Source organism: Cucumis sativus, chromosome 3 (genome assembly GCF_000004075.3).
Source record: "Cucumis sativus cultivar 9930 chromosome 3, Cucumber_9930_V3, whole genome shotgun sequence".
Taxonomy (NCBI): Eukaryota; Viridiplantae; Streptophyta; class Magnoliopsida; order Cucurbitales; family Cucurbitaceae; genus Cucumis; species Cucumis sativus.
Window position 1 is genome coordinate 22,447,402 of NC_026657.2, and position 24,850 is coordinate 22,472,251.

The 24,850-nt window shown below is 36.9% G+C and overlaps 2 protein-coding genes and 1 long non-coding RNA gene across 8 annotated transcripts; 1 reads left to right on the plus strand and 2 right to left on the minus strand.

The window, feature by feature from the left end:
* Positions 1 to 205: 205 nt before the first annotated feature.
* On the minus strand, positions 206 to 17,267 carry LOC101206322. 6 transcript variants are annotated; one of them, XM_011653214.2, is made up of 7 exons: positions 16,991 to 17,238; positions 13,057 to 13,121; positions 5,751 to 5,879; positions 1,802 to 1,875; positions 1,587 to 1,666; positions 1,086 to 1,237; positions 206 to 685 (listed from the first exon to the last, which is right to left on the minus strand). In XM_011653214.2, exons 3-7 carry the CDS (start codon positions 5,854 to 5,856, stop codon positions 621 to 623), a joined length of 477 nt encoding a protein of 158 aa, XP_011651516.1. In that variant the 5' UTR covers positions 5,857 to 5,879; positions 13,057 to 13,121; positions 16,991 to 17,238; the 3' UTR covers positions 206 to 620. The 6 variants fall into 6 exon arrangements, with proteins under 6 accessions (XP_011651516.1, XP_031738372.1, XP_004149842.1 ...); XM_031882512.1 differs by lacking the exon at positions 16,991 to 17,238 and adding an exon at positions 14,303 to 14,439; XM_004149794.3 differs by lacking the exon at positions 13,057 to 13,121 and having other exon boundaries at positions 16,991 to 17,267.
* Positions 11,559 to 12,014, minus strand: LOC116402447 (transcription factor Pur-alpha 1-like). Its single transcript, XM_031881694.1, has one exon. The coding sequence runs from the start codon at positions 12,012 to 12,014 to the stop codon at positions 11,559 to 11,561; it is 456 nt and encodes a 151-aa protein (XP_031737554.1).
* A 146-nt stretch (positions 17,268 to 17,413) lies between the features above and the next one.
* Positions 17,414 to 19,055, plus strand: LOC105434911. Its single transcript, XR_969024.2, has 3 exons — positions 17,414 to 17,779; positions 18,083 to 18,163; positions 18,647 to 19,055. It is a non-coding gene; the product is annotated as an uncharacterized LOC105434911 (long non-coding RNA).
* Positions 19,056 to 24,850: the final 5,795 nt, after the last annotated feature.

Consider the following 24,850-nt stretch of genomic DNA (forward strand, 5'->3'; position numbering starts at 1 on the left):
TCGGTGAGAGTGATGATGGCTATTATAGTTGGCCACCAATGGTTGGAGGTGGCTAACAACAGTGGTCAGAGATGATGCACACAATCGGCAGTGACTGAAATTGGTGGCTATCAGTGATGGTCATAGATGGTGATCGACAGTATAAAAAATTAAAAAAGAAAGTTGAAGGCACAACAAAATATAATGAAAAATTAAGAAAAAATAGTTATCAAACAAGTTCTTTTTTCTTGTTAAACAATACCATTAACAAACGAATCTTTAATTGTCTAAAATTGTGCAAATAACTTGGAGGTGCTATTTTATATATCTTATATCTTATCTATACAAGTTTGTAAATATGATAAGTGTTCCTCCAGACAAATTCTTCAAGCTCGGTACCAACAGATTTCTAGTGGCCAAGTACTAAATTTGGCCTCTGAACTTTTTGCTCACTAAACTAATTTTTGGAACTAGTAGATAATAATAGAAGTCTAACAAGAGAAAAATCTCCTAGACAAACAACATTCAGTAGCCATTCTCGGCTAAAGACCTTAATCTAGAAGCCAAAGATTTAAAGAGAAACTACATTGCTTTATCAGAAAAGTGTTTCTTTTGAACTCCAAATGCTTCAAATGGTTTCATCACTCTCCTGGCTGCTCCTCTGCTTCAAAATCCAATCCTCCGATGCTCATTGGCCCCACGTTAACTGTCCATTCAAAGCTTCACTTATAAACGAAATTGCCAAAGTATGTAGAACACAGATGATGAGACTCAGCACATTTTCATCATTCGAGGATGGCAAGGTTCTAGACTACAACTTCTGTTATTATTATTATTATTTTAGGTCAAGAATGTGAAGGTAAAAATTGAACTTTTGACCATGTCTTACCTCCTGGGGCGATACACAAGGCTAGCTTCATTCTTATTCACTTTTATAAACTATCACTAAATAACTTATTTTTGTCCAAGTGAATTATAAGACATTCAATCAGAGATTGCAAGGAGGCTCAAACTCCTTGAAAGAAGAGGATCTCTTTTACTTCATGAAATTGTAAAATCAAGCTTCGTACTATAGTTGGTATATTGAAATTTTTGGCTACACGTACCAACAGCGTCTTGCCCTACTAATTTGGGCATAAACTGTCTGATGTGATCTTCGGCTGCTTTTTCGGACTTCAACATCTGACACTCGAAGGAAACCATAATCTCGTTCTTTCCGTGTTTTTTTTCAACCATGCTCACTACATCCTCTTCCCAACTGTCTACATATATGAGAGGAACTTAATGATGTTCATCACATCAAAGTTACAATCAACTCAAACAAGAAGCCAATGGATTCAGAGCAGCCATAACAAGTCATATTAGGTTCTAAAAGTAGAATTTAGCAAACGGTGATAGTTAACTGTTTGATTTGAAAAGTAGCTCAAAGATTCAAAATGGTGAGGAATATGAACAGCCGATAATTTGTTTCCATCTCTTTTAGGTGAAACGTGAAGCAGAAAGAAGATTAATTAGAGATAAGATGCTGCAAAAGGCTAGAATTATTGAATGACTCACTAAAGGATGAATTGAAAAATAAGTTAACTATTGCATTACTTGGGACTTACCCATGAGCATGAACAATGCTGTGAAACCGTGCAGCATCATGGCCTCTACATTCAACGACGACAGTTCGTTCTTGCTTGTTCTGGCAGTAAAACACAAATGGAAATGGAGATGTAAAAGGATAGGAATGTCAACAAACAACTTAATAAAGGTTGCTGATTGAGAACAAAATTTTAGCAACTTAGAAGAAAGAAGCAAAAGAAGGAAAATGTATCACATTGTAGTTCGTAATTGTGAGCTTGATCAAGCGGTAATCCTCACCCCTGCTGCACTCTCTTTCACATTCCAATTCTGGAAGACAAAGATTTCACACCAAAATTATCAACAAACTTACAGATTAAGCAACAGCAAGATAAACTAGGCAGGGGAAAAAGAGAAACCATGCATTCTAAAAGAAGGATTGATGTGAATCCAAAATTGATCAATTGAATATAACTGAAGGAGCTATTCCAAGATGGCAAAGAAGATTCAAGAGACTTTCATAGCTAAAGAAGAGAATGGAATGAAGATGATGCAGGAAAAGCAATATAGTTTGAAAGATGGCATTGCATGGGAACCGAAAACAAAAAAAGAAAGTGTACAGAATTGTGAATAGTGTCTGTCCAGATTGCATCTCTTGGGAGATTATGATATTTAAGCTTGTCAAATGTGAAAATCATCACTAGTGTCTCCTACTATAGACATTTAAGACAATTTGAGCATTGTCCTGTTTTTTGTTTTGCATTTAGACTTAAATTGTTTGTGCAAATGAATTTCTAAGGTTTTTTCTGATATGAAACCTCTGGGCATCGGATCTAAGAACCATTTTGAAAAACAAGACCTAAGGAACTCAACCTGAAGAGCCCAAAACCAAATTTACATCAACCCCTAAGGAAGGGTACATAACAGATTACTTAGATGATCTAATAGCCAAAGATCGGACAAAGTTTTGAATCTCCCATCAACCTTGTTTTGAATCTCCCATCAACCTTTAATCTTCAAAGCACTCCACAAGCAAGATAGATCAATCCTTACTTGAATGCTCCAAATATTCATGTCTTCTATCACAAGAACACAAGAAACAAAGGTTAAAAGCTTTTAAGGTTTTAAGGTTTAAAAACCAAGATTCTACATTTTCAATCTTCTTCTCCTCTTCCAAATGTGAGAAATACAACACTATATATACTAAATGAAAAGACAATATGAAAGGACACACCCTTCACCTAGTTGTCTAAATTCATCTAACTCTCTTTTAATTACTCTCGTTCTCACACCCCGCCCCGCCTCGCGCCCCTAAACTTGCCATGCGAAACAAAACGTGACTTGAGCAATCCTGACACCTCTAAAGCGAAATGCCAAAACACTTGCTTAGGTTCTTTAATACTACTAAACGATAAATAACACATCCATAGCACAGCAGAAAACAACACAACTACATTTTTAATAACTTAATAACATACTTTTTATAGCAATACATGAAGCAAGAACTTAGTACAAGATTTAAATAAGAAATCATAAACGCCTTCACAGTCTTCAACCTTCAACAATCACTTAGCTCTTCAGTCTAATCGCTTAGCTCCTTGACCGATCGTTTAGCTCTGATTGCTCAGCTCCTTAAACGATTGTTTACCTTTCAACTCGATCGCTTAGCTCCTTAAATTTCTTAAATGATAGCTTAGCTTCTTACTCGATCGCTTAGTTTCTTACAACCTAGGGGTAGGGAAAACTTAAAACGTAAGTCTATGACTTAGTGAGTGACAGTTTTTTAAAACCTTTTCGGAAATACAATTCATAAAACATTTTCATTTCACAACACAGACAACGCTACAGTTCATTAAACATAAATCTTGAAAACACACATTAGTCTCATATATTCCTTTCTACCAAGTACATGAATCATTCCCTACGCCAAGACTCAGGATCTCGAGTTTAGACTATTGTGATGTCTTTTTCATCAAAAGCATATGGGAATAGCCTTGGTTCACTTCTCGTTGCTCAGGCCACTAAGCTCAACACATGCATTGGCCAGCTTCACTCCACAATGCAGTCGTGTAGGAAACTACAGCCATGTAGAAAACTACACAGCTGCCTTTGCTCTTTATGTGCACGTAATAGCTAACTTATTGATAGGAATATGATTAATAGTTTACTCTCAATCAAAGCAGACATCACAATCAATAAAACATGAACTTTAACTTTGAAATTCAACACTAAAACTTTCTTCATAAATCATGCTTTTCATAAACATAAACATGCATAATAATACATCACAAAGGAGATTAAGGAAGGAAAGCTTTAGAAATCTGGAATTCCTCCTAAGAAAATCACTCACAAAATACTTCTTTTCTCCCTACTTCAAAATGCCTAATTCAATCTTCTTCACGCCTACCACTTCTTTCTTTTCAGTCAAGTAATACTTAAGAATTTCAGCTTACTAATCTTTTTATACAGACCTTACTTCCTCTATTTATACCAATCCTAAATTGGATTAGTCACTCTTAAACTCCTCTAAGCTTGCCAGCTACTACTTACTTAAATTATGAGTCTTTGCATGTCTAAACACCTAGAATCCACTCACCGAATAGTTAACTCAAAATTGTCTTTCAACTTTCAATGTCTGGCCAATCGTTTAGCTTTTAAACGTCGTTCAACCTCTTACACGATCATTTATCTTTCAAACGATCATTTACTTCTTACACGATCGTCTAACTATACGATCGTTTATCTTTCTATATGATCGTTTAGATCCTTTAATCGATCGTTTAGCTTCTTTAACCGATCGTTTAGATCCTCAAACCGATCGTTTAGTCAGTTCCCTTCTTCAAAACCCCTAATCAAAAACTCCTAACTAAAAACTTCTTATTTACCCAAAATGACCCCTTCCATTCAAGTACGGATCTTATACTCATAATTATAAATACATGAAATTAAATTAGTACATAATCCATAAATAATGTGAATGAATCTAGAATCGTTTCTTTTGGATGAAAGGGCAGATTTTGATCAACTCTTCACTTTGGCTTGAAGGCTTAATTTGGAATTAATCATTTAGTGCCTTCAAGAAGACTTCTAGCTCTATTTCATCGTTGGTCATTGTTGCATAATGATCGCCTCATGATTGATTTGACTTCAAGTGGTCTTTCATTGAATTTCAACATCAGCTTCATTTGAGTTGGTTTCAACTTGTAGATCTTCAATTTTATATTGTAGGATCTCATATCTCCTCCATTGATTAGCTCCTTAAGATTGTCATTTATACGTTCTAATTATAAGCTCTTTGCTGGAATATGAAATTGAAGCTCTTTGCTAGAATCATTTGTTAAGTTTGCCATATTTGTGAGTAGCAAAGAAAGATTTCTAGGGCAAGTTTCTCTCAAGACTAAAAAGGGTCACGAAAATAAAATACCATGCCACCATACAAACTTAAAACATGTTATTTATGACCAAAATTCATACAAAGAATGTTCAGATCAAGTACGTAACAAACACAACAGAGATCTTCAGTTCAAACCTTACCTTCAACATATGTAGAATTCTAAAATATTAAGTATGAATTTGGCCTCTAGTATTCAGGGGGAAAAAACCAAAAACAAAAACAAAAGCAAAACAAGCAACCCTTTTCTTACCAAGATCCACAAAACCCAACGCTTTCATCCGACCTTCAGTTTACCGAACCAGTTTGCTACAGTCGAATTTTCAACCTTGTAAAAGAGTATGTCCATAAACTACCAAACCCACAAACCAGAATTCATAGCTATACATCAACTGAAAGACTTCCAATAACAAATACTAAAGATGAGCACCAAAACGACTTAAACCCAGACCCTAAAGCCTCAGTTAAATCTTACTTGGTGGTGCTTGAGGCCTAATTTTTTCATCGGTAATCCACACACCTTAATTGAGGAGTGAAATTTAGAAAGAATAGAAGGATAATTTTTCACCAATGCTACTTTTTGTAATGCCTTATACAAATACTTTCTATCATCAATTGAGAAAAGATTTTCCAAAATTTATGCAAGAAAGTCTTCCACATGAAGATAATCAAACTTGATTTAGAGTGTTTCCATAAATATCAAAACCAAAACCATAATCATAGTTATACTTAAAATGGTCATTCTAAGAATCATTCAGAAATTTAAAAGAACCAAAGGCAGAGAGAGAGTTGGGGAAATGGATGTGAAGCATACCAGTGCCATGGAGGCCGTAGCAAATGGAATGCGGAAGTTGAATGAAGTGGCCAGAGACCGAGCCGCAAGGCAGAAGTGCAATAGAAGCAACTCCTTCCATAGCCATTCCCACCTTATCTCCTCTAGATTCTATAAAAAAAAGAAAAGCAATTGGTAACGTCTCCAAATTTTCACACTAAACTAGGCCAGGGACCATTACTCAAAATTCAAAACTACCCTTTTACCGAATTATATTAACAGTGAAGGTGCTCCAAAAATTTGACAGCATCTCTGCTAACGGTGATAACTACCCATTAACAAAACACATGATAGACAATTCAACCACAATTCCAGTCATGATAACTAAATTTTTTTTTTTTTTTTTGATAAGAGACAAGTATATTCATATAGCAAAACAGAACATCCTAAGGGCGAGGGACAAGCGGGCCCTCCCCGGGAGAAGCTAGGGAATTAAGACATAATGGTCTTCCAATTGTTGAAAATCATAGAAAGGCTATAATTACAAAAGTGTTTGGTGTAGTTCGTACTCCACCAAGAGGCTGTGTGTTGAACCACAGTCCAAAAAGAATCAAAAGAATTAAATCTATCTTAAAAAATTCTGCTATTCCTTTCTTTCCAGATGCTCCACAAAAGGGAACGCGTCACACATTTCCATTAGATATTTCCTTTAGGGCTGTAACCTCTAATATTAAGACCTTCAATCATCCAACTATCAATCTTGCTAGGAAGGCAGAGCTCCAAGTCAAAAATACCAAACAGAGTGTTCCAAGCTTTTTTTGTGAAGGGACAATGTAAAAATAGATGATCCAAGGTTTCCTCATCTTTAGCGCATAGGCAGCACATCGAGGGGCTAAGCAATGTGTTCTGAATTTTTTTTTGAAGTTTCTCATGGGTGTTGAGGCTTCTGTAAGCAAGCGACCATAAGAAAAACTTCACCTTCTTCGGAATTTTATTCTTCCAGATATGACGAATCAAGGTAACAGCAATGTTGGGGGATCTCTTAAGGAAAGTAGATTTTGTAGTGAAGTTGCCATTCATATTAGGAGTCCAGTTAAGACTATCATTCCTAGCAATGGGGGCCCAAGAATGAAGAATTTCTAGAGCTGAAGCCACATTAGCAATCTCGTTGTCGAGCATGTTTCTTCTAAGGCCCAATTTCCAAGAATGAGTAGCAGTACACCAGCATTCTGCCACATAAGCATCCTTATTCAGCGCCAAGGAGAATAAGTTAGGGAATTTTTCTGCAAGTGTTTCCGCGACACACCATCTATCCTTCCAAAATTTGATTTTTGTTCCTTCTCCCAAAACAAAAGCAGAAAGATTAAAGAATATCTCCTTATGCTTTAAAATACCAGCCCATAATCTATGAGATTTTCCCCTGTTTGGATCTTTGGTAGACCACCCATTCTCCTCTAAACCATAGATGGCCACCATTAGACGCCTCCATAAAGAAGTTTCTTCCTTACTAAACCTCCAAAACCATTTAGTGAGAAGAGCAATATTCTTTTGCCTAAAAGAGCCAATCCCAAGACCACCATAACAAATTGGGGTGGACGTGCATTCCCAGTTGACGAGATGAGCAATTGGGTTCTTAGGTCCACCTGTCCAAACAAACTTCCTGATCAACTGTTCCAATCTATTAATAACGCCAACTGGAGCTTGAGCAAGGGAGAAGAGATAACAAGGAAGGCTGTTGAGAACTGATTGCACCAGAGTTAGTCTACCCCCTTAGGAGAGGGATACATTCCTCCACCTATCAAGCTTGTGTCTGAATCTCTCTTCAAGATTGTTCCACATCTCTTTTCTATTATGACCCCTTCCAATAGAGAAGCCCAGGTATTTAAAGGGAAGATTATCAACCGAGCATCCCATAAATGCACTAAAAGGAGCTAAGTCATCATTGCTAAGGTTAATACCGATCAGGGAGGTTTTAGCTCTATTAAGGGAGAGACCGGCTCCCATAAGGAAGATATTTACCAACTTCCACTAGTTCTCCAGATTTCCATCCTCCCAGGAAGAAAAAAGAAGCGTGTCGTCTGCGTACTGAAGATGGGTTAGCTCCTCTGACAGGTTCTCAAAATGAAAGCCTTTTAAACTCCTTTTCTCATTACAGTAGTGGATAAGGCAGCTTAGAGCATCTCCCACAATCGTAAAAAGAAAAGGAGCAAGAGGATCACCTTGACGAATGCCCCTTTTAGCAATAATCTTCCCTCTAGGCCTCCCGTTGACAATAATCGAGAAATTAGTTGTCGACAAGCATCCCCAAATCCATTTCCTCCATCTCTTACCAAAGCCTTTAAGATTCATGATCATATCAAGAAAAGACCAATCCACCTTATCATAAGCTTTCTCCAAGTCGAGCTTCAAAAGCAAGCCTTTTCTGCCTCTTAAAGACCATTCGTCGACAGCCTCAGAAGCAGTTAAAATAGCATCAAGGATTTGCCTTCCCTCCACAAAAGCCATTTGAGAGTCATTGATTATCGATGGAAGGACTTTTTTAAGCCTTGAAGCAAGCACCTTGGAGATGATTTCATCATAAGCTAATTGGTCTGAAGTCACTGACACGGCCCGCCTCTTTCTTTTTGGGGATGAGGCAGATATAAGTCTCATTACATCTTTTATTAATAACTCCGTTTTTAAAAAAATCTTGGAACACCCTTACGAGATCGGGCTTCAGAATGTTCCATGATTTTTTATAAAACTCTCCAGTCATGCCATCAGGGCCAGGGGATTTGAGACAACCCAAATCAAAGACAGCTTCTCTAATTTCTTTTTCGGTAAAGGGAGCCTCAAGTGAATTCGAATCCTGTAAGCTAAGGCCTCTCCAATTAAGACCGTCACAAATAAACGGCGAGGAAATCCTTGTGCCATATAACATTGAAAAGAAGTTGAGGATCTCATCCACAATCTCCTTCTCAGTGACAAGAGTCTTCCCATTTGTACTAACCAAGGAAGAAAAAATACTTTTACTTTTACGAGCCGAAACCCATCTGTGGAAGAAGCTTGAGTTTTCCTCTCCCTCTCTCAGCCAGTGAAGCTTCGACTTCTACATCCACAGCTTCTGTTCTTTCACAATCAGATCAAGCAGAGCCCCTCTACTGTTTTCTCTTTCCTTCACATTTTCCTCGTTGAGGCAGCTCGACTCTTCAAGTGAGTCAAAAGAGTTAATCTTATCAATCAGCGCCTGTTTTTGGGAGAAAATATTACCAAAAGTCTCCTTATTCCAGCTTTTTAGGATGGCTTTCAGACCTTTTAGCTTTTCCATGGAAGAGAATATAGGCCAGCCATCAGCCTCCAAACTGCCCCACCAGTTCTCAATATTTTTAAAGAAAAGATGATGGTCCAACCAAGCATTTTCAAATCTAAACGGTGTGGGACCCCAGGAATGAGCCCCCATTTTTAAAAGTATCGGAAAGTGATCCGATGTGGTACGAGGAAGTCTTTCCACACTTACTTCTCTGAAGAACTCCATCCAAGGCTTGGATAGAAGGAATCTGTCGATCTTTGAAGCAGTGGGCCTAACCCCTGAACGGGACCAAGAGAACCTTCCGTTTCGGAAGGGAATATCCACCAGATCCATCTCCTCAATCAGGTTGTTAAAACGAAGCATACTTCTAGTCGGGCGAGTGCCAGAACTCTTCTCATTTAACCATCTGACTACATTGAAGTCACCCCCTACGCACCAGTTATCGTTGCATAAGCCATATAAGCTAGAAAGCTCCATCCAGAATTGTTCTCTACGTCTATAAGCCGAGGGGCCGTAAACACCTGTTATCCATCCACAGAAACCAGCCTTAAGTTTACAGTGAATAGAAACAGAGAACTCCCCTTGAATTGAGTCATCAACCGTGAGTGAATCCTCTTTCCACAAAATAAGAATACCCCCCGACGAACCACAAGCCTCTAAGGAAGCCCAACCAACAAACCGACTACTCCAAACGGACTTCACCAACTGCCGATCAACACTGCTTACTTTAGTTTCTTGTAAAATTACCACGTCTGGGTTGAATTTCGCAAGCAATTCTTTCACAAGCGCTCTTTTGGGGCGAGCGTTAATACCCCTTACATTCCAAGAGATAATTAACATGGATCACCCTCATAGCCCGGCTTATTATTATCTTTTTCCGCTTGGGCTTCCCTTTCCCAACTGCCTAACAGTGCTTTGACTTCTCTAGTAAGCTTTTTGTTGTTGTTCGAAGAGGCCCCACCCTTCCTATGTTGTTTCCCTTTTCTGGTTACAGCCCGAATGCATAAATCATATTCAAGTAGAGCCGCTATCACCTCCTTACTCAATGGAAAAGGATTCTGTATAGAAGCTGCTGGTTCTAACTCGGTTACGCTTTCAATTTCAACTAACTCTTCATTGGATAAAGGAAGCTCACTGGTATCCTCAACAGCTATTAGCTGAAGACCCTCTTCCCTACCTCTTTCCGTGATGCTTACCTCGTGGAAGAGTCTTTGGATGTCGGAGGAAAAATCTGAGATGTGCTGCACGTCTTCGGCTTCAAGAGGAGCAAAATTGTTTTCAGAGATGAGGCTTCCCGGGCTAGAAATAGAAACGTCTGAAGTTGGATCTATTTCTCCGTGAATGTGGCCTGATATGAACATTGAATTTGAAGAGTCTCCAGGTTGGTTTGTGGAGCAGATCACACTATTTTTAAAGAAAGGTCGAATTTCTTCCTTTTCTGCAAACTTGATTTTGGTGGGCTTGGGTAATTTTAGTAAAAGGGGTTGGTTAGCTCGGGTAGCTTGGGAATTTTCTCTAATAAAGAGCCAAGTTTGCTTTTTAAAATTGGTGGGCTGTTGAGTAAGTACTTCATCCATTGCTATACCTTTTCCTTTTAAATCAGGGAAGCCCACATCTGTAATGAAGCCCACTTCATTGGTCAAGCCCAATTTTTTAGTCAAATCCATTAGGGTTTGCTTGGGCGGTAAATTTGAATTAATTCCCGTAATATCTCCGTCAGTTTGCAGAGAAGGACAGATGTTCTCAGCTTCTTCTGTCGCCGTACTCTCCATCTCAGAATTCTGAAAAGCGAAAACTGCCAGCCTTGAGTTCGGCTTCTCCACACGCCAAATATCAATCGGGTTCGGGTCCGGACCACCCGGGCCTTTGAAGAAATTTTCAGCTTGTTCCGGCGAGAAGGATCCATGGATTCCGGCGACTTTATCAATAAGAAGATTGGGATCTTGGAAGGACGTCACCTGCACAAGATAAGAATCGGGTCCTTCTATCAACTCAAAATCCGTCGGAATGAAGCCGCAGTAATTCTCTCTAACTTTGATATTCACTTCCAAACAGTTAATGAGGCTCGAGTTTTCTTCCGCAAACTCAATGAAACCTCCCAACTTATCACCAACCCTCTTAAACACCTCCTCGTTCCACAGGTGCAGGGGAAAATTTCTTAGTTTAATCCATCCTCCATACGATGGAACAAACGCCATTCTCCCATGTTTTTTTGGATCCCACCATTCCATTTTCAATGTTAAAGGGCCATAGGTAGCCCAGCCCTTGTTCATCGTGAGAAGTCTAGCTATCGTCTAATCAGGGCATTTGAGCAAAGCTTTGTCCGCGTGGAACGGATTAATAATAAAGGTTTTTTGCGTTTGATTCTGAAGGACATCCAAAATCCTCTGCCAATCATCGTGGAAATCGCGCTTAGTGACCACCAGTGTATCCTCCCAGCAGATCTTTCTAACTCTTTTTTCTCCTTTGCTTCTGCCTTCCTCTTGACTAAGAGTTACCCTTGGATACCCTCCATGGTTAGAGATTCGCGCAGGATGATGAAGCTATTTATGAATTTCCAATCAATTTCCAGGAGAAAACTTATGGGTTAATTTCTTCTCAGAATGAAGGGCCCTAGAGTCGACTTCATCATTCAAAAAGTCCATCAGTAATCGCCTAAAACTTTCCCATCCTTTTAAGTCAACACCAGCTGGGACCACTATGTTTCCTTTTTTCCCCGACTTCAGCACCTTCGAAATCTCCAAAAAGCTTCCTCTCTTGTTTGTCGTTTTTTGAATCCAGGTGAAACCTCCATTACAGAATGTCTTTCTAAAAAATTTTTGGGGCTTCGAGGTCTGCAGAACTTCCTCCAATGATTCAGCCAGCCAGCCAAAAAGAGTTTCCTCTCCTAAAAGGGTATAAGACTTATTCAAGTGAGCTTCGGTTAGGCGGATCACCCTTCCTCTACTATTTGCATCAAACTCACAAGAGAAGGATTTATTTTCGATTTTTGTCGAAATCCGTTTTGATGTTTCCATAGTCGTTTATCGGGGAGGGTGAAATCAGTCGAGGATGGAGAGATAAGCGGAGGAAGTAGGTAGAGCAGTGAGGACGGGAGGTTGCGGGTAAAGCAATCGTCGGAGGCCATCAACACGAGGGACGGCGACAAGGGAGCACTCTCTTTCTCTCTCTCCCTCTCATCCTTTTCTTGCTCTCTTTAATTCTTTGATTTGGTTTAAGTTGAAGCATCAAGAGAGGACATTTTTATTTCCAATTACTATCTATTTGCTCGTCCATTTTCGAACTCAATTCAGTATTTTCTTACTTTTCTGATCCCATACTGTACAGCGCACAAAAGCTGAGACCATAAACTCTCACATCAGTCATGATAACTAAATAAACAAAAACTTTCTAACTAGACTCAACAGAACATTCTTAAGTTATCATGTGAAACAAAACCAACCAACTCAAAACTAAAGTGAATAAACACAAGCATTTACGGTGTACTCAACCATAGTAACTGCCAAAATAATATATTTCTTTTATTTTTCAAAGAGAAAGAAGGATTTTCTTAAATAGAAGAACCTATTATAAAGAAGGAAAAAATTAATCTGGCAAATATAATACAACCAATACAATAAAATGTAATACAAAAAGAAAATAATCAACACTCCCTGATGTAGTAGGAATAGGATATTATGGCCAAATCCTTAAGATTAGAATTAGTTTTTTTGGTTTATTAGGATTAGAATTAGTTTCTTTTATTATTTAGGATTAGGATTAAGTTTCTTTTATTAATTAGGATTAGGGTTAGTGTCACACTCTGTCCCGCAAGCACCTCAATGCATCGTGTTACATAGTATGACTTGAGCATTTCTAACGCGTTAAACGCCAAAAAGCTCAGCTTAAGTCCTCAAATTTTGCCTTAAAACGCTTGATGACGTTATACTTAACTTGAATTCATACTTTAGGCAGTAAAACACTTTAACACAACAGAATAATATAAATTGTTCCTTTATTAACCTTAAACCAGCATTTTACAACATTTTACAAGATACAATAATAACATTAAAAACTTACAAAACGCCAAGTGGCTTCTCTTCACCTAGCAGCTCCTTAACCCTTCCTTACTTTGGCCTTATTGCCTGGGAAGTGAAGTCTTAAAACGTAAGTCAAAAGACCTAGTGAGGTTTTAAGTAAAACCCTTTTGGAAAACACTAATAAATATCATCATTTCATATCAAATAGCATAAATACATCTTATCACATAAACACACATTAGTCTCAAACAATCCTTTCACCAAGTACATGAAATTCCCTATGCCAAGACTCATCATCTTCGCGTTTAGACTACTGTGATGTCCTTTTCATCAACAGTATCCGGAAATATCCTAATTCACTCCTTGTTGCACAGGCCACCTAACACAATACACACCTTCTATGCATTGGCCAGCTTCATTCCACCATGCAGTCCTTTTCTACATGGTTGTCTTATCCCTTATGTGCACATAACAGTTAGCTTAATGACAGGAAGAAGACTAATGGTTTGAACATAATTTCATTTTACATTCATATAAAACATAGTATAAACTTTCTTTCAAAATCTCTTTAAAACATTCATATATTAAATATCATTTCAAATCAATAAGAACTTTAAGGAAAATTTTTAACATAAACAAATTCTTTAAGAAGAAAATCACTCACTGAGAACTTCCTTGCTAAACACCTAGCTTCCTTTCTTCTTCTTCTTCTTGCCTAGGAGCAACTCAGCAAAGTAACACTTCACTTCACAAATAAACTTCTTAACATTCTACTATCTTCCTCTATTTATACTAGTCCTTAAATGGATTAGTCATCCTTAAACTCTTAATAATTCACCAGCTCCTACTCTTAGTGATACACGTGTAAACTTCATGTGCATCTTAGACATGCTTAGCTCTTAATCCTACACGTAAACCCTTGTCAAATCAAGATTAGATATATTCCTCGCCTAACTCCATCTTGCAAAGAACTTCAAATGCCTAACAATACTTAAACACCTAAAATCCTATCACAACTTTTCTTTCAAAACGCCTTCAACACTTGGTCAAATTTTAGCCTTCCTAAATTAGGTACGGGTCATACAATTAGGATTAGTTTACTTTTGTTAAGTTTGTCTTATTAATTAGGATTAGGATTAGGATTAGTTTACTTTTGCTATAAATAGAGTAGTTCTCTTCTTGTATTCACAACTTCAAAACATTAATAAAATTCTCTCATTTGAGTTACATCGAATTGGTATCAGAGCATCAAGAAACTTGGATTTAATGGAGGGAAGAGGGCCTACCGACAATGACCCCATGACAACCTTCAAAGAGGTGGAGCAAACAACCATCCTAACATCGAAGGCATCGATCCGACACTTGCGTAATTGAAAGCACAATCGATGGTATCTTTTGTTCACTTGAACGCATGTCCTTGGCACTTGATGAAATAGAGAACAATATGGGTTTACCATGACCAAGAATCACAAACTACCCCCAACAAAGACAAAATTTGAATGTACAACAAATTCCTCCAAAACATGTCCAAAATTTGCCACTGATTATTCAAGAACAACCAAGAATGCAAGTTTACCAAAGAAGATACTATGAAAATAGCATGCCAACATTTGAAAAAAATGAGCTGAGTAAAGAAGATGAGGAAGAAATAAACTCAAAGAAGCAGGAATATTACAGTATAAATCGCAAAGAACAAGAAATTGCTTGTGGGGATAACAACGACGAAAACATTTTCAATTTAGAGATTGTGCAACCTAATTTGAAAGAGAAAATCACGTCAACAATTGAGAAAAAATCAGGGAATAACACACCCAAAATTTCAAACACGAAAGAGCAAAATGCTAAGCGTTGAAGTGAAAATCGTTGACAAGAAAAAACAGGAAGCAACCGATTTACCTACTTTGGACGAAGAAGAAGTCCTACCGACAATGACCCTTGACAGAACAAAACATGTGGAGACTGACAACATATTTTACAAAGGAGAAACTGCTAGACCTCCTATACTTATTACTTATAGTAGAAAGAATAAAGAGAAAAACAGAATTACACGTGAAGCATTGGGAGAGGAAAAAGGGCAGGATCATCCCTCAGTGCGTCCCACTAGTTGGTTAGGATAAATAGAAGAAGGAGAGAGAAAGGCATCGAAGATAATTTCTGGAAGGAGGAGGTTGCTTATCCTTGCAAGGAAAGAAAGCAGAAGGGTCCAGGTTTTATTGTTCGATCTTGTTTTGGTTTATGATATCATGGAGTCTTTATTGTTTGTTGGTAGTTCTTTTTTACGTAAGTTGATGATCTGCTGTGATCTGGGATTTTAATAGTGTTCTGAGTCTTATATTGTGTTTGTTGAAGAACTTTATATTGTAACTTCCTGAGGAAATTCAATATACATAAAGATACATCTGTAGTATCTTTACAGAAACTTGATAATGACAGTATCTATTCCGTACATTCCATTTAGTCAACAAATTGCTGATGTTCTCACTACAGAATTACTCAAGCAGAACTTTGACTTTTGTTTTAGCAAGTTAGGTTTAATTGACATCTACACTCCAACTTGAGGAGTAGCGTTGGAATATGTTGGAAACAAGGGACTAGTTGATTGTTTAGTCTCAAGGATATTTTTGTAATTTATTATACCCTAGTTCTATTTCCTTATTTGTTAAGGCTTGTTGAAGCCTGTATATATTCTTCCCCTTTGTATTTTTTGGATTATTAGAAAATAATAAGAGCAACTTGTATTATGGTTTTTTCTCCCTGCACTAGGTTTTCCACATATATCTTGTGTTTGTCTTCTTCTTTTCAATAACATATAATAAATTCATAAATAGATCATACAAGTCGTATATACACATAACATAAATAAAATATGTAACGTCTAACATACCATCATACAACAAACAAAATCAACAGGCAGAACTCCACTTAACTAAGACAAACTCTTGAAATAATAAAAACAAGGTTCCAACGTTAAAACCTGGTTTGAAATGTTATTCAGAGTCTCAAAAAGAGTTTATAATGAGCAATTTTACTCAAAGGAACCTTAAACCTTAATCTGAACACGTAGAAACACAACTGTTGCTTCGTGGTTTTGACTCCAGCATTTTCTCTCATATTTTATTTTGAAGTTGTGGATTGGGCTTCTCATTTGTTTAAGCATTTATGTGGTTGGGCTTATGATTTATGAAAGCCAAAAATCTTGTGCAACCTTAATATCTCTAGATTGTAGCCCAAACATTGGAACTTGTGTATTAGGTTTTAACCTTTCTCCCGCCTCCAATACATCAGTTTGTGGGAAATGAACTTGGACGATCATTGAAGGGTACTGCATGCAGACTGGTTTTTCTGGGTTTTATAGGCTCGTTTTTAGCTTCCGCTCAGAGGGTAAAATTCTGGGTTTTGTGTCAGATTGCTTGAGAATTAAAGTCTTTCTCTTCTTCTCCCTTTTTTTTTTGTTGTATTTTGTTCGTGAAGTTCAAAGGTAATAGAAAATTGTTTATCTTGCATAATATATACACAACCACTATAAATATTTATGTTTTTTTCTCTACTCTTCTATGATATGGTTCAGTGTGTTAACGAAATGTGTTTATGATCAAAATTCAAACCAGAGAGTATTCAAGGGCCAAAAACTAAAAAACAGCACCTTAGTTAAAATCAAAAAGTTGTAAATGGAGTTCTAATGCCTAAACCATATGGACCTGGTTCCTCACTGAAAAGTGTTCAAATAGTTCAGAAACTACTTTGAGTCGACGTATAAGAGTTTACCAGCGCTGGAGACAAATTTAAAGAATCTTAAACTTGAGTGGCCGAACTTACTAGTCCAAACGACAACTTAGAATGTTCAGAACCACTGTCTAAATAGACTTGGATTCTTGCTAGAACGTGTCCATATATGCTTAATCCTACGTATTTAGAGCTGTTAAGAAGTGCGTGACTTAGATATAACGCTAAATAAAAGTAGGTCAGTGTGGAACCTAGTCAAAAGAGATGAAACCCCCGTTGAACACCACTGAGAGAGCCGAAATTGCGCCAGTTCCAGAATCAGATCCGATTTCGAATGGGTGACTGCTGCAACTCGTGGGTATCGCACCGACACTGTTCACCGGAGAGGAACAATACCGTTCGTGGTATTCAGAGTTGGAGATTCGTGGGTCTCGCTGGAGCTGAAGCGTTCGTGGATGGTATTATCGTCGCCGGTAGTTAAGTGGTAAAAAAACTAAAAAGGCTGAGTTGCGACCATTCCTAATCACCTCTAAATATATAGTAAATAATATTTAAAATTTTCTAGTTAGCGATAGTAAAAGATATTTGGAAAATTATCAAAAAAGATATATATATATTGTGATAATTTTGAAGGATATAAAGGTTTTTGGGATGGATTTTAAAATAGATGACTTTTAGGACAAATTAACTAGTAAAAGTCTATATTGTCCTTAGGTTAAAAAAACCCTAAAAATAAATTTTTTACTATTATTCTTCTTTTCCTCCTTCATTCTCGCGTTCTCCTTCTCCCTCGCTCTCTTCTACCGAGCAAAATGGAGGGACTTCAACTTTCTCCTTTCTTAGTCGCCGTCGTCGTCTCCTTCACCGTCGCCGATTGTTCAAGCCTCCGTGGTGGTCAGTCCATGTTTGGAATGTAAGATTCTGCATCAGAGATGCGTAGAGAAATGCATATTGGCCCCCTATTTTCCTCCCTCTGAGCCTCTCAAGTTCACCTTGCTCACCGCATCTTCAGCACTAGCAACATCATCAAATTGCTTATGGTACTTCCTTAATCCCTAATTTTCTACTTCTCTCCTTCAAATTTTGGGCGTTATCTTCTTGTTTATAGGTTTATAAATTATGAATTTCGTTTTGGAAATTGAAAATTGACCAAGAACCATCAAATTAGTTTGGAAAATCTGTTTGAGCAATTGATGTCATGTCTGGTTGGAATGAATTAGTACTGAAATTGATCAAACAAAATCCTAATAGATTCAACTCATTGTGGTAATTATCCTGGTCATATTGTGATTGCTTCCAAAACATGTCATTGCTGTAATTTGCTTTCTTTTTTTCTTTCCTAGAAAACATCTCCGGAAGAAACTCGGGTAGGATTAGAACTGTAGCTGCCAAAAGAAGAATGGGTTCCAATTAATCCTCTCCTGGTATGTAATGTTCTTTTTGGATGAATTTGATGGCACTATTTTCTTGTAAACATACTGTACCATATAGTTTACCCATACACAACAATATTCTTAGTCATAATTGTGCATTTCTATATTTATACATTCAAGGATGTTTATCCCTTGGAAAAACAACCTACTGCATCTATCATAGCACTAGGAGTGCAATAGGGTTTACATTAACAAAGTTGAAGTATACTTCAAATTGACAAAGTTCAATTGTTTTTTTTGTTAATGTTCTTTTTGGGCTTCAGCTCTAAGTTCAATTGTTTTTTTCGTTAATGTTCTTCATTTTTGTGCTTCAGCTCTACCTTTTTTTTAAGCAATTAATGAATTGGTAACTTGTGCTCTTTTGCTGCCTATGATATGAAGTTTGTTGGGTTGTGTGGATTTTAGGTTGTGTGGTTACATCTCCACTTATTGATTTTTTCTTCAATTTTTTAATCATTGTTGACATGTGAACAGGTTGGATTTGGACAAAATATTTGCATTTCCCTTAGACCCAAATGTGAAAATTGAAGTATTAGTGACCTATGCTCATCTGCATTCAATGAGTCTTCAACACCATCACCCAAATTAAATGGTTCAAGTTCTACCAAAAAGTTGTGATCATCGTTCTGTACGGATGAATATATTTACTTAGTCCTACATTTTTCCCAAGTTTTTGGTTTTCTATCTTTTTGTTTTTTTGTTTTTGGCACCATAATGGTTTACGAATTTAGATGTTCCATTATGGTTTATATCGCCAAGTGTTGAATAGATAGATAAGTGGATATTGAAGGATCTCAATTGGCCAATGTTGTGTAGAACGAACTTTGTTATTGATATTATAATGTATATCAGTCCTTGGTGCGGATTTTACATTATACCATAATTTCATCATCGTCATTATTATTGACTAATTCTTCATGAAACTGTTTCATCATCGTCATTTTATGATTTTGTGCATGTTTATTAAGTTTATTAAGCCTTTATGTTTTATTTTGCACGCATCTCGCAACTATCTCGCACGTTTCAAACATTCACTATGAGTTTCACAATCAAATTGCTACCCCTTCTAACTCAAGTTAGAGTGATTTTGTGTATGTTTATTAAGCTTTTATGTTTTATCTCGCACGCATCTTGCAACTATCTCTCATGCATCTCGCAACTATCTCTCACGCATCTCGCAACTATCTCTCACGCATCTCGCAACTATCTCTCACGCATCTCTCACATTTCAAACTTTCACTTTTGAGTTTTACAGTCAAATTGCTAATAGCTATTGCTCGCTGACAAACCTTTGATGGAGACTGAGAAGTGAGAAGCTTAGTACATTGACAAACCTTTGATGGAGACTGAGAAGTGAGAAGCTTAGTACATTATTTGAGCATACTGTAAAACAAAATGTGTAGAGTAAAACAAATAAACTTGGATCCAACTCAATGTATGCTTTAACAATTTTGAGCTAGCTACCTTACAACATTTTGGAACAAGAAGTTCATGTCTTTATGGCTATCAAAAACATCCAAAAATTGCTTAAATGACATTTTTTAAATCTCAACCACCTAAAAGGTTCGTAAGAAGTGCTACATTTGCCCAACCTCTTAAAAAGTGCTACATTCAACTCTAAAAAGAGTTGGGGTGTTTTTATTTTATTCTACTAATTTTCATGATGCTTGAATATAATAGCTCCAAATTTTCATCCAGCAAAATTAATCAAACAGAATAGGATCATGAATTCTTCATAGATTATAAGGATTTTAATTGATCAATTTCAGTAACTTCATTCTAGTCAGAGATGATTTCAATTACTCAAACAGAATTTTTAAACTAGTTAGATGGTTTTTCCTCAAGATTTTAAGGTCAATTTTCAATTTCCACAGCAAAATTCATAATTGATAACACTTGGAATTTGAAAGAGAAAAATAGAAAATTAGGGATTAAGGACGTATCATAAGCAATTTGATGATGTTGCTAGCATTGAAGATCAATTTTACAATAAAAATAAATAAATTATTGATCCATGCTTCTCATACTATGTGATGGTGAACTTGAGATACTCAGAGGGAGGAAAATAAGCCGCCAATACGCATTTCTCGTCGCATCTCCGACGGAGAATCTTGCACGCCACATACAAACTGACCACCAACGGATGCCTGAACGGTCGGCAACGGTAAATGAGATGCAATGGCGACTAAGAAAGGAGAAGAGTTGAAGTCAGGCTGCATTTTGTCTTAGTAGAAGAGAAAGTGAGGGAGAAGGAGAAAGTGAGGAGGGAGAAGGAGAAAGTAAATGAGATGCAATGGCGACTAAGAAAGGAGAAGAGTTGAAGTCAGGCTGCATTTTGTCTTAGTAGAAGAGAAAGTGAGGGAGAAGGAGAAAGTGAGGAGGGAGAAGGAGAAAGGCGCACGAAGAGTACATGAGGGAGAAGGAAAAGGAGAAAATGACACAAAGTTAATTTTTAGGGTTTTTTAATTAAAGGGTAATATAGACTTTTCACAACTTTTTTGTCCTAGAAGTCTTCTTTTTTAAAATCCTATCTCAAAACTCTCTATACCCATCCAAACAATCTCATTTTTGGCAATTTCCCAAGATATTTCAAAATTCTCATTTGCTAGCATGTTTTTGTTATAGTTTTTCTATTGACATTCATCCTTCATTTGCTATCATATTTAATATTTGATACATTTTACCATTGACATTATTTTTCTTTTGCTACTTGTAACAACACGTGTTGTATCACGAATATACTTGTCCAGGACGTTGTTTGTCTATGGTCGTATGCACAAATACTTCTAATTTATCTTATTTTTATGTCTTGTATTTAGTTTAGTTTGATGTTTTTCATTTTAAGTCATAAAGCTTGGGTGTGATTTTTCAATATTTTTATATGCAAACCTATTGGAGATGAAAATGTTCAAAATGTACTATATGAGAGGTATAGTAGTTGAATCCCCACCCAAGCATTGTTGCACTCTTTGCAAGCAAATTTTTCTCCTTGCAATGGACAATTTTTATTGCATATTATAACGATGATTTCAATGAATTTCTTTCTCTCTCACGTTTTCTAAAACATTTTCTCGAGAACCTGTCTGAAGGCTACATCGTACCGTGAGTTTTTTCGCGGTTTTCAGATTTTGATCGGCTGACTTGTTGACTATGTCGAACCAGTACTCCACAATTGCTTGTCCTGAGTTTGAAAGGCTACGATTGTGACAAGTGGTTGAGTCATGCCTCTAAGTTAACCATGCTAGTATGGCCATCAGGTGTCGAACAAAGATGACTTTGTGGTTGTAGGTATGGATTACTTTGATATAGTACTGGAATGAAATTCCTCCTTAAACATCAGGTGATCCTAAAGCCTTCAGCCAAATGTCTAGTGATCATTGGGTTTATCTCCACCATTGTTTAGATAGACCTTCGCCAACTTAATGGATGAAAAATAATTTCGACCATGCAACTGAAAGAGGGACTCGCTCGAGATGAAAAAACGTTCAGGGTCATCCCGCTTGAGCCATCATATAGCCTGGGGGAGATAATTCGCAAAGACACAAGGTGTGTCGTAGAGAAGATTGCGATGGGATGCTTGATAGTTTGTCCAAGTCAAAATCGCCTATGAAAAATGTTTGTCGTATGGCGCCATCGAAGTTAGCTGAACTTCAGAGATAGTCGAATGAATTGTTGAGTACATGATTCACTAGACGTGCAAAAGCTTCGTACGAAACCCAAGTCTTTTTACGAGGAGAAGTGAACGAAAATTTACGATTGTGTGTCAACAACCGTGTATTGAAGCAAGCCCTGATAGAAGGGGCAATTTTTTGGTTCGTTGATGTGACCCAACATGTTGAAGTTTAGACTGATGCGTCTGATTATGTGTTGGATAGTGTTCTTGTGCAGAGTGGACACCCCATCGCATCTGAGAGTTGAAAGTTGAGTACCACAAAAAAGAGTTATATGGTGTTTGAAGAAGAAACACTTGTCATGGTATACTGTTTAAAGGCTTGGAGACTGTATTCACGCGGATATACTTATGTCGGTAAGATAAAACAAAAGAATTAGGTTAAGTTGCTAAATGTAGCCCAATTTTGTTTTAACACTCAGATGAGTTCGTTAACTTGAAGACACCCATTCGAGATTATTTGTGGCGGGCAACCTGTACTAATGCATCTTGTTGATCCTCCCTATGTAGAGAAGAGTCCTCGGGCTCGCAACTTCACCAAAAAGTGGAAGCGAAAATCAGACATCGCTCGAAAATCAGACAACTTCACCAAATTCAATTTTAAAGATAGAGACCACCACCTCATGAGAAGATACGAGGGACTAGCGAAAGTGGAAAAAGTCCTTGCTGAGAGAGTGAGGAAAGGTAAAGACCCACGAGGAGGATACATGAATTCCTAACGAAGTGGAAGAACCTCCTGTGGAAGAAACAAGTTGGAGATGTGTTGAAGACCTTGAAGGTGGAAGCAGAAGATCAAAGAATTCCAGCTTTGCCAGTCAACATGGACGTCAACTATTCAAGTTGGGGAGAATGTCACGGGCATACTTGTCGAGAGCATTGTTTGTTTATGGCCGTACGCCCAAATACTTATAATTTATCTTATCTTTATATCTTGTATTTAGTTTAGCTTGTCGCTTTCATTTTAAGTCTTAAATTTTTTATGTGACGTTTTGACATTTTTAAATGCAAGCTTACCAGAGTTGAAAAATGTTTAAAATGTACTATAGGGGAGACATAGTAGTTGAATTATCGTCCAAGCATTGCCGCACTCTTTGTAAGCAAACATTTTCCCTTAAAATTGACAATCTTCATTGCATATTGTAATGATGATTTCAATGAATTTCTTTCTCTCTCATGTTTTCTAATACATTTTCTCGAGAACGTATTGGGAGCCTACATCGTACCGTGAGTTTGTCCACAGTTTTCAGATTTTGATTATCTGACTTGTTGACTGGGTCGAACAAGTGCTGCACAATCGCTCGCTCCGAGTTTGAAAGGTTGCGATTGTGACGCTATGCACGTCAAATGTCAAGGTTTTATTAAATCTTTAAAATACGTTTTTTTCAAAAAAAATTATAATACTTATTTCGTTTTATATTTATAACCTACTTCTATTTTTATAAAGTTGTTTATAGTTAAAAATATTATAGAAATTGTGCTAGTAAATTGATTGTTTAATAAACGTATTAGGTATTGTAATATATACACAGTAAATCAAACATTTTTAATGATATTTTCAAATATGTATATTATATTTTTCATTACGTTCTGATTAAAGTATATACTTTTTCATAAAATATTTTCGACATAGTACAAATACAAAGTAAAGTAAATGATTAGAACAATAAATTTTTAAATGGAAAAAAAAAAGTTTGTTGGAAGTATGTGTGTGATTTTTTACATATTGCTAATAATCTTTTTTATACTAATGACCATAAGTTATTAATTATCTATTTTTTTAAAGACAACACTATGAAATACAATAAAAACAAATCCTAGAATCACCCATCTTCACATGATAAAAAATGGAAAATACAATTTCCAAATCAAATTACTATAAGTAGTCAAAATGCAATTACCATGAGTAGTATTCTATATAAACTTTCTCATACTTAAAATATCAACAAAACTCTTAAAATTCACCAAACATTCAAATACTCAACTTTTGCATCATGCCACAATGCATGCCATGACATTGTCTTCGGCATGCTACATGCACACACAGGCAGCTAGGCATGGCTCTGGGCAGTTCTGGCTAACCTCACACTTGCGTGCCCCAAGAGCCTACCTTGCCACTAACTTTGCACAAACACACAAAACAGCGCAACACTAACCTCATAGATGATCGTGAAACAAGCCTAGCTCACCTAACCTTGTTGCCTATCCTCAATGTTTGACCTTGATACTCATGGTCTAAAGTTTTTCAAATTTACCTTAGAAAATTCCATACTTGACTTTAGAAATTCATAACCAAAACTCTAGAACTCAAATCAAGAAATTTCCTTCTACAAACTTGTTTTGTATCCTCTTAACTATATTATTTAAAAAACTCAACCATAAATTCAAAGTAATGAGCTCTGTAACCTTTGGACAATCAACACTTGAAAAATGACTTTTAAGGCTTTCCTTTAATGTTTGAATGTCTTCTTGTGTCCTCTTTGTCCGGTAGTCTAATCCTTTAAACTAGACTCATTTTGAAAGCTTTTGTAACTAGAATCACCCAAAATACATGAGTGGAATTGGAGAACTTCTCCTCAAAATTGCCTTATATATTGGTCAGTGCATAGTCTTATATTGGTCTGTGCATAGCCTTCAGAGACCTCTAGCTTGCCGTTTTGTAACTCTTTGCATGCCCAGACATCTAAAATCCACTCCATCGAGTGCTACCAAAACGCCTAAGCTTCTCTTAGTCACATGACATTCAACATCAAAATGCATGCCCTTAAACTAAATCATGTCGCAAGCCCTTGACATACATATCATGCCATTCTGCCCACTTATTTCACGAAGTCCTTGCCTAAGTCTCTTGGTCGCATAGCCCTTTCGCCACAAGCCTCATACCGCATATCACACAAGTTGGCTGCCCCAACCTTGTCTTTTTAGAAGTTCTTTCGACACATCTTTGGTCGTATCACACAAAACCCTTACATGCGACTAGCATCAACCAAAATTGCTAGCCTTCCAATATC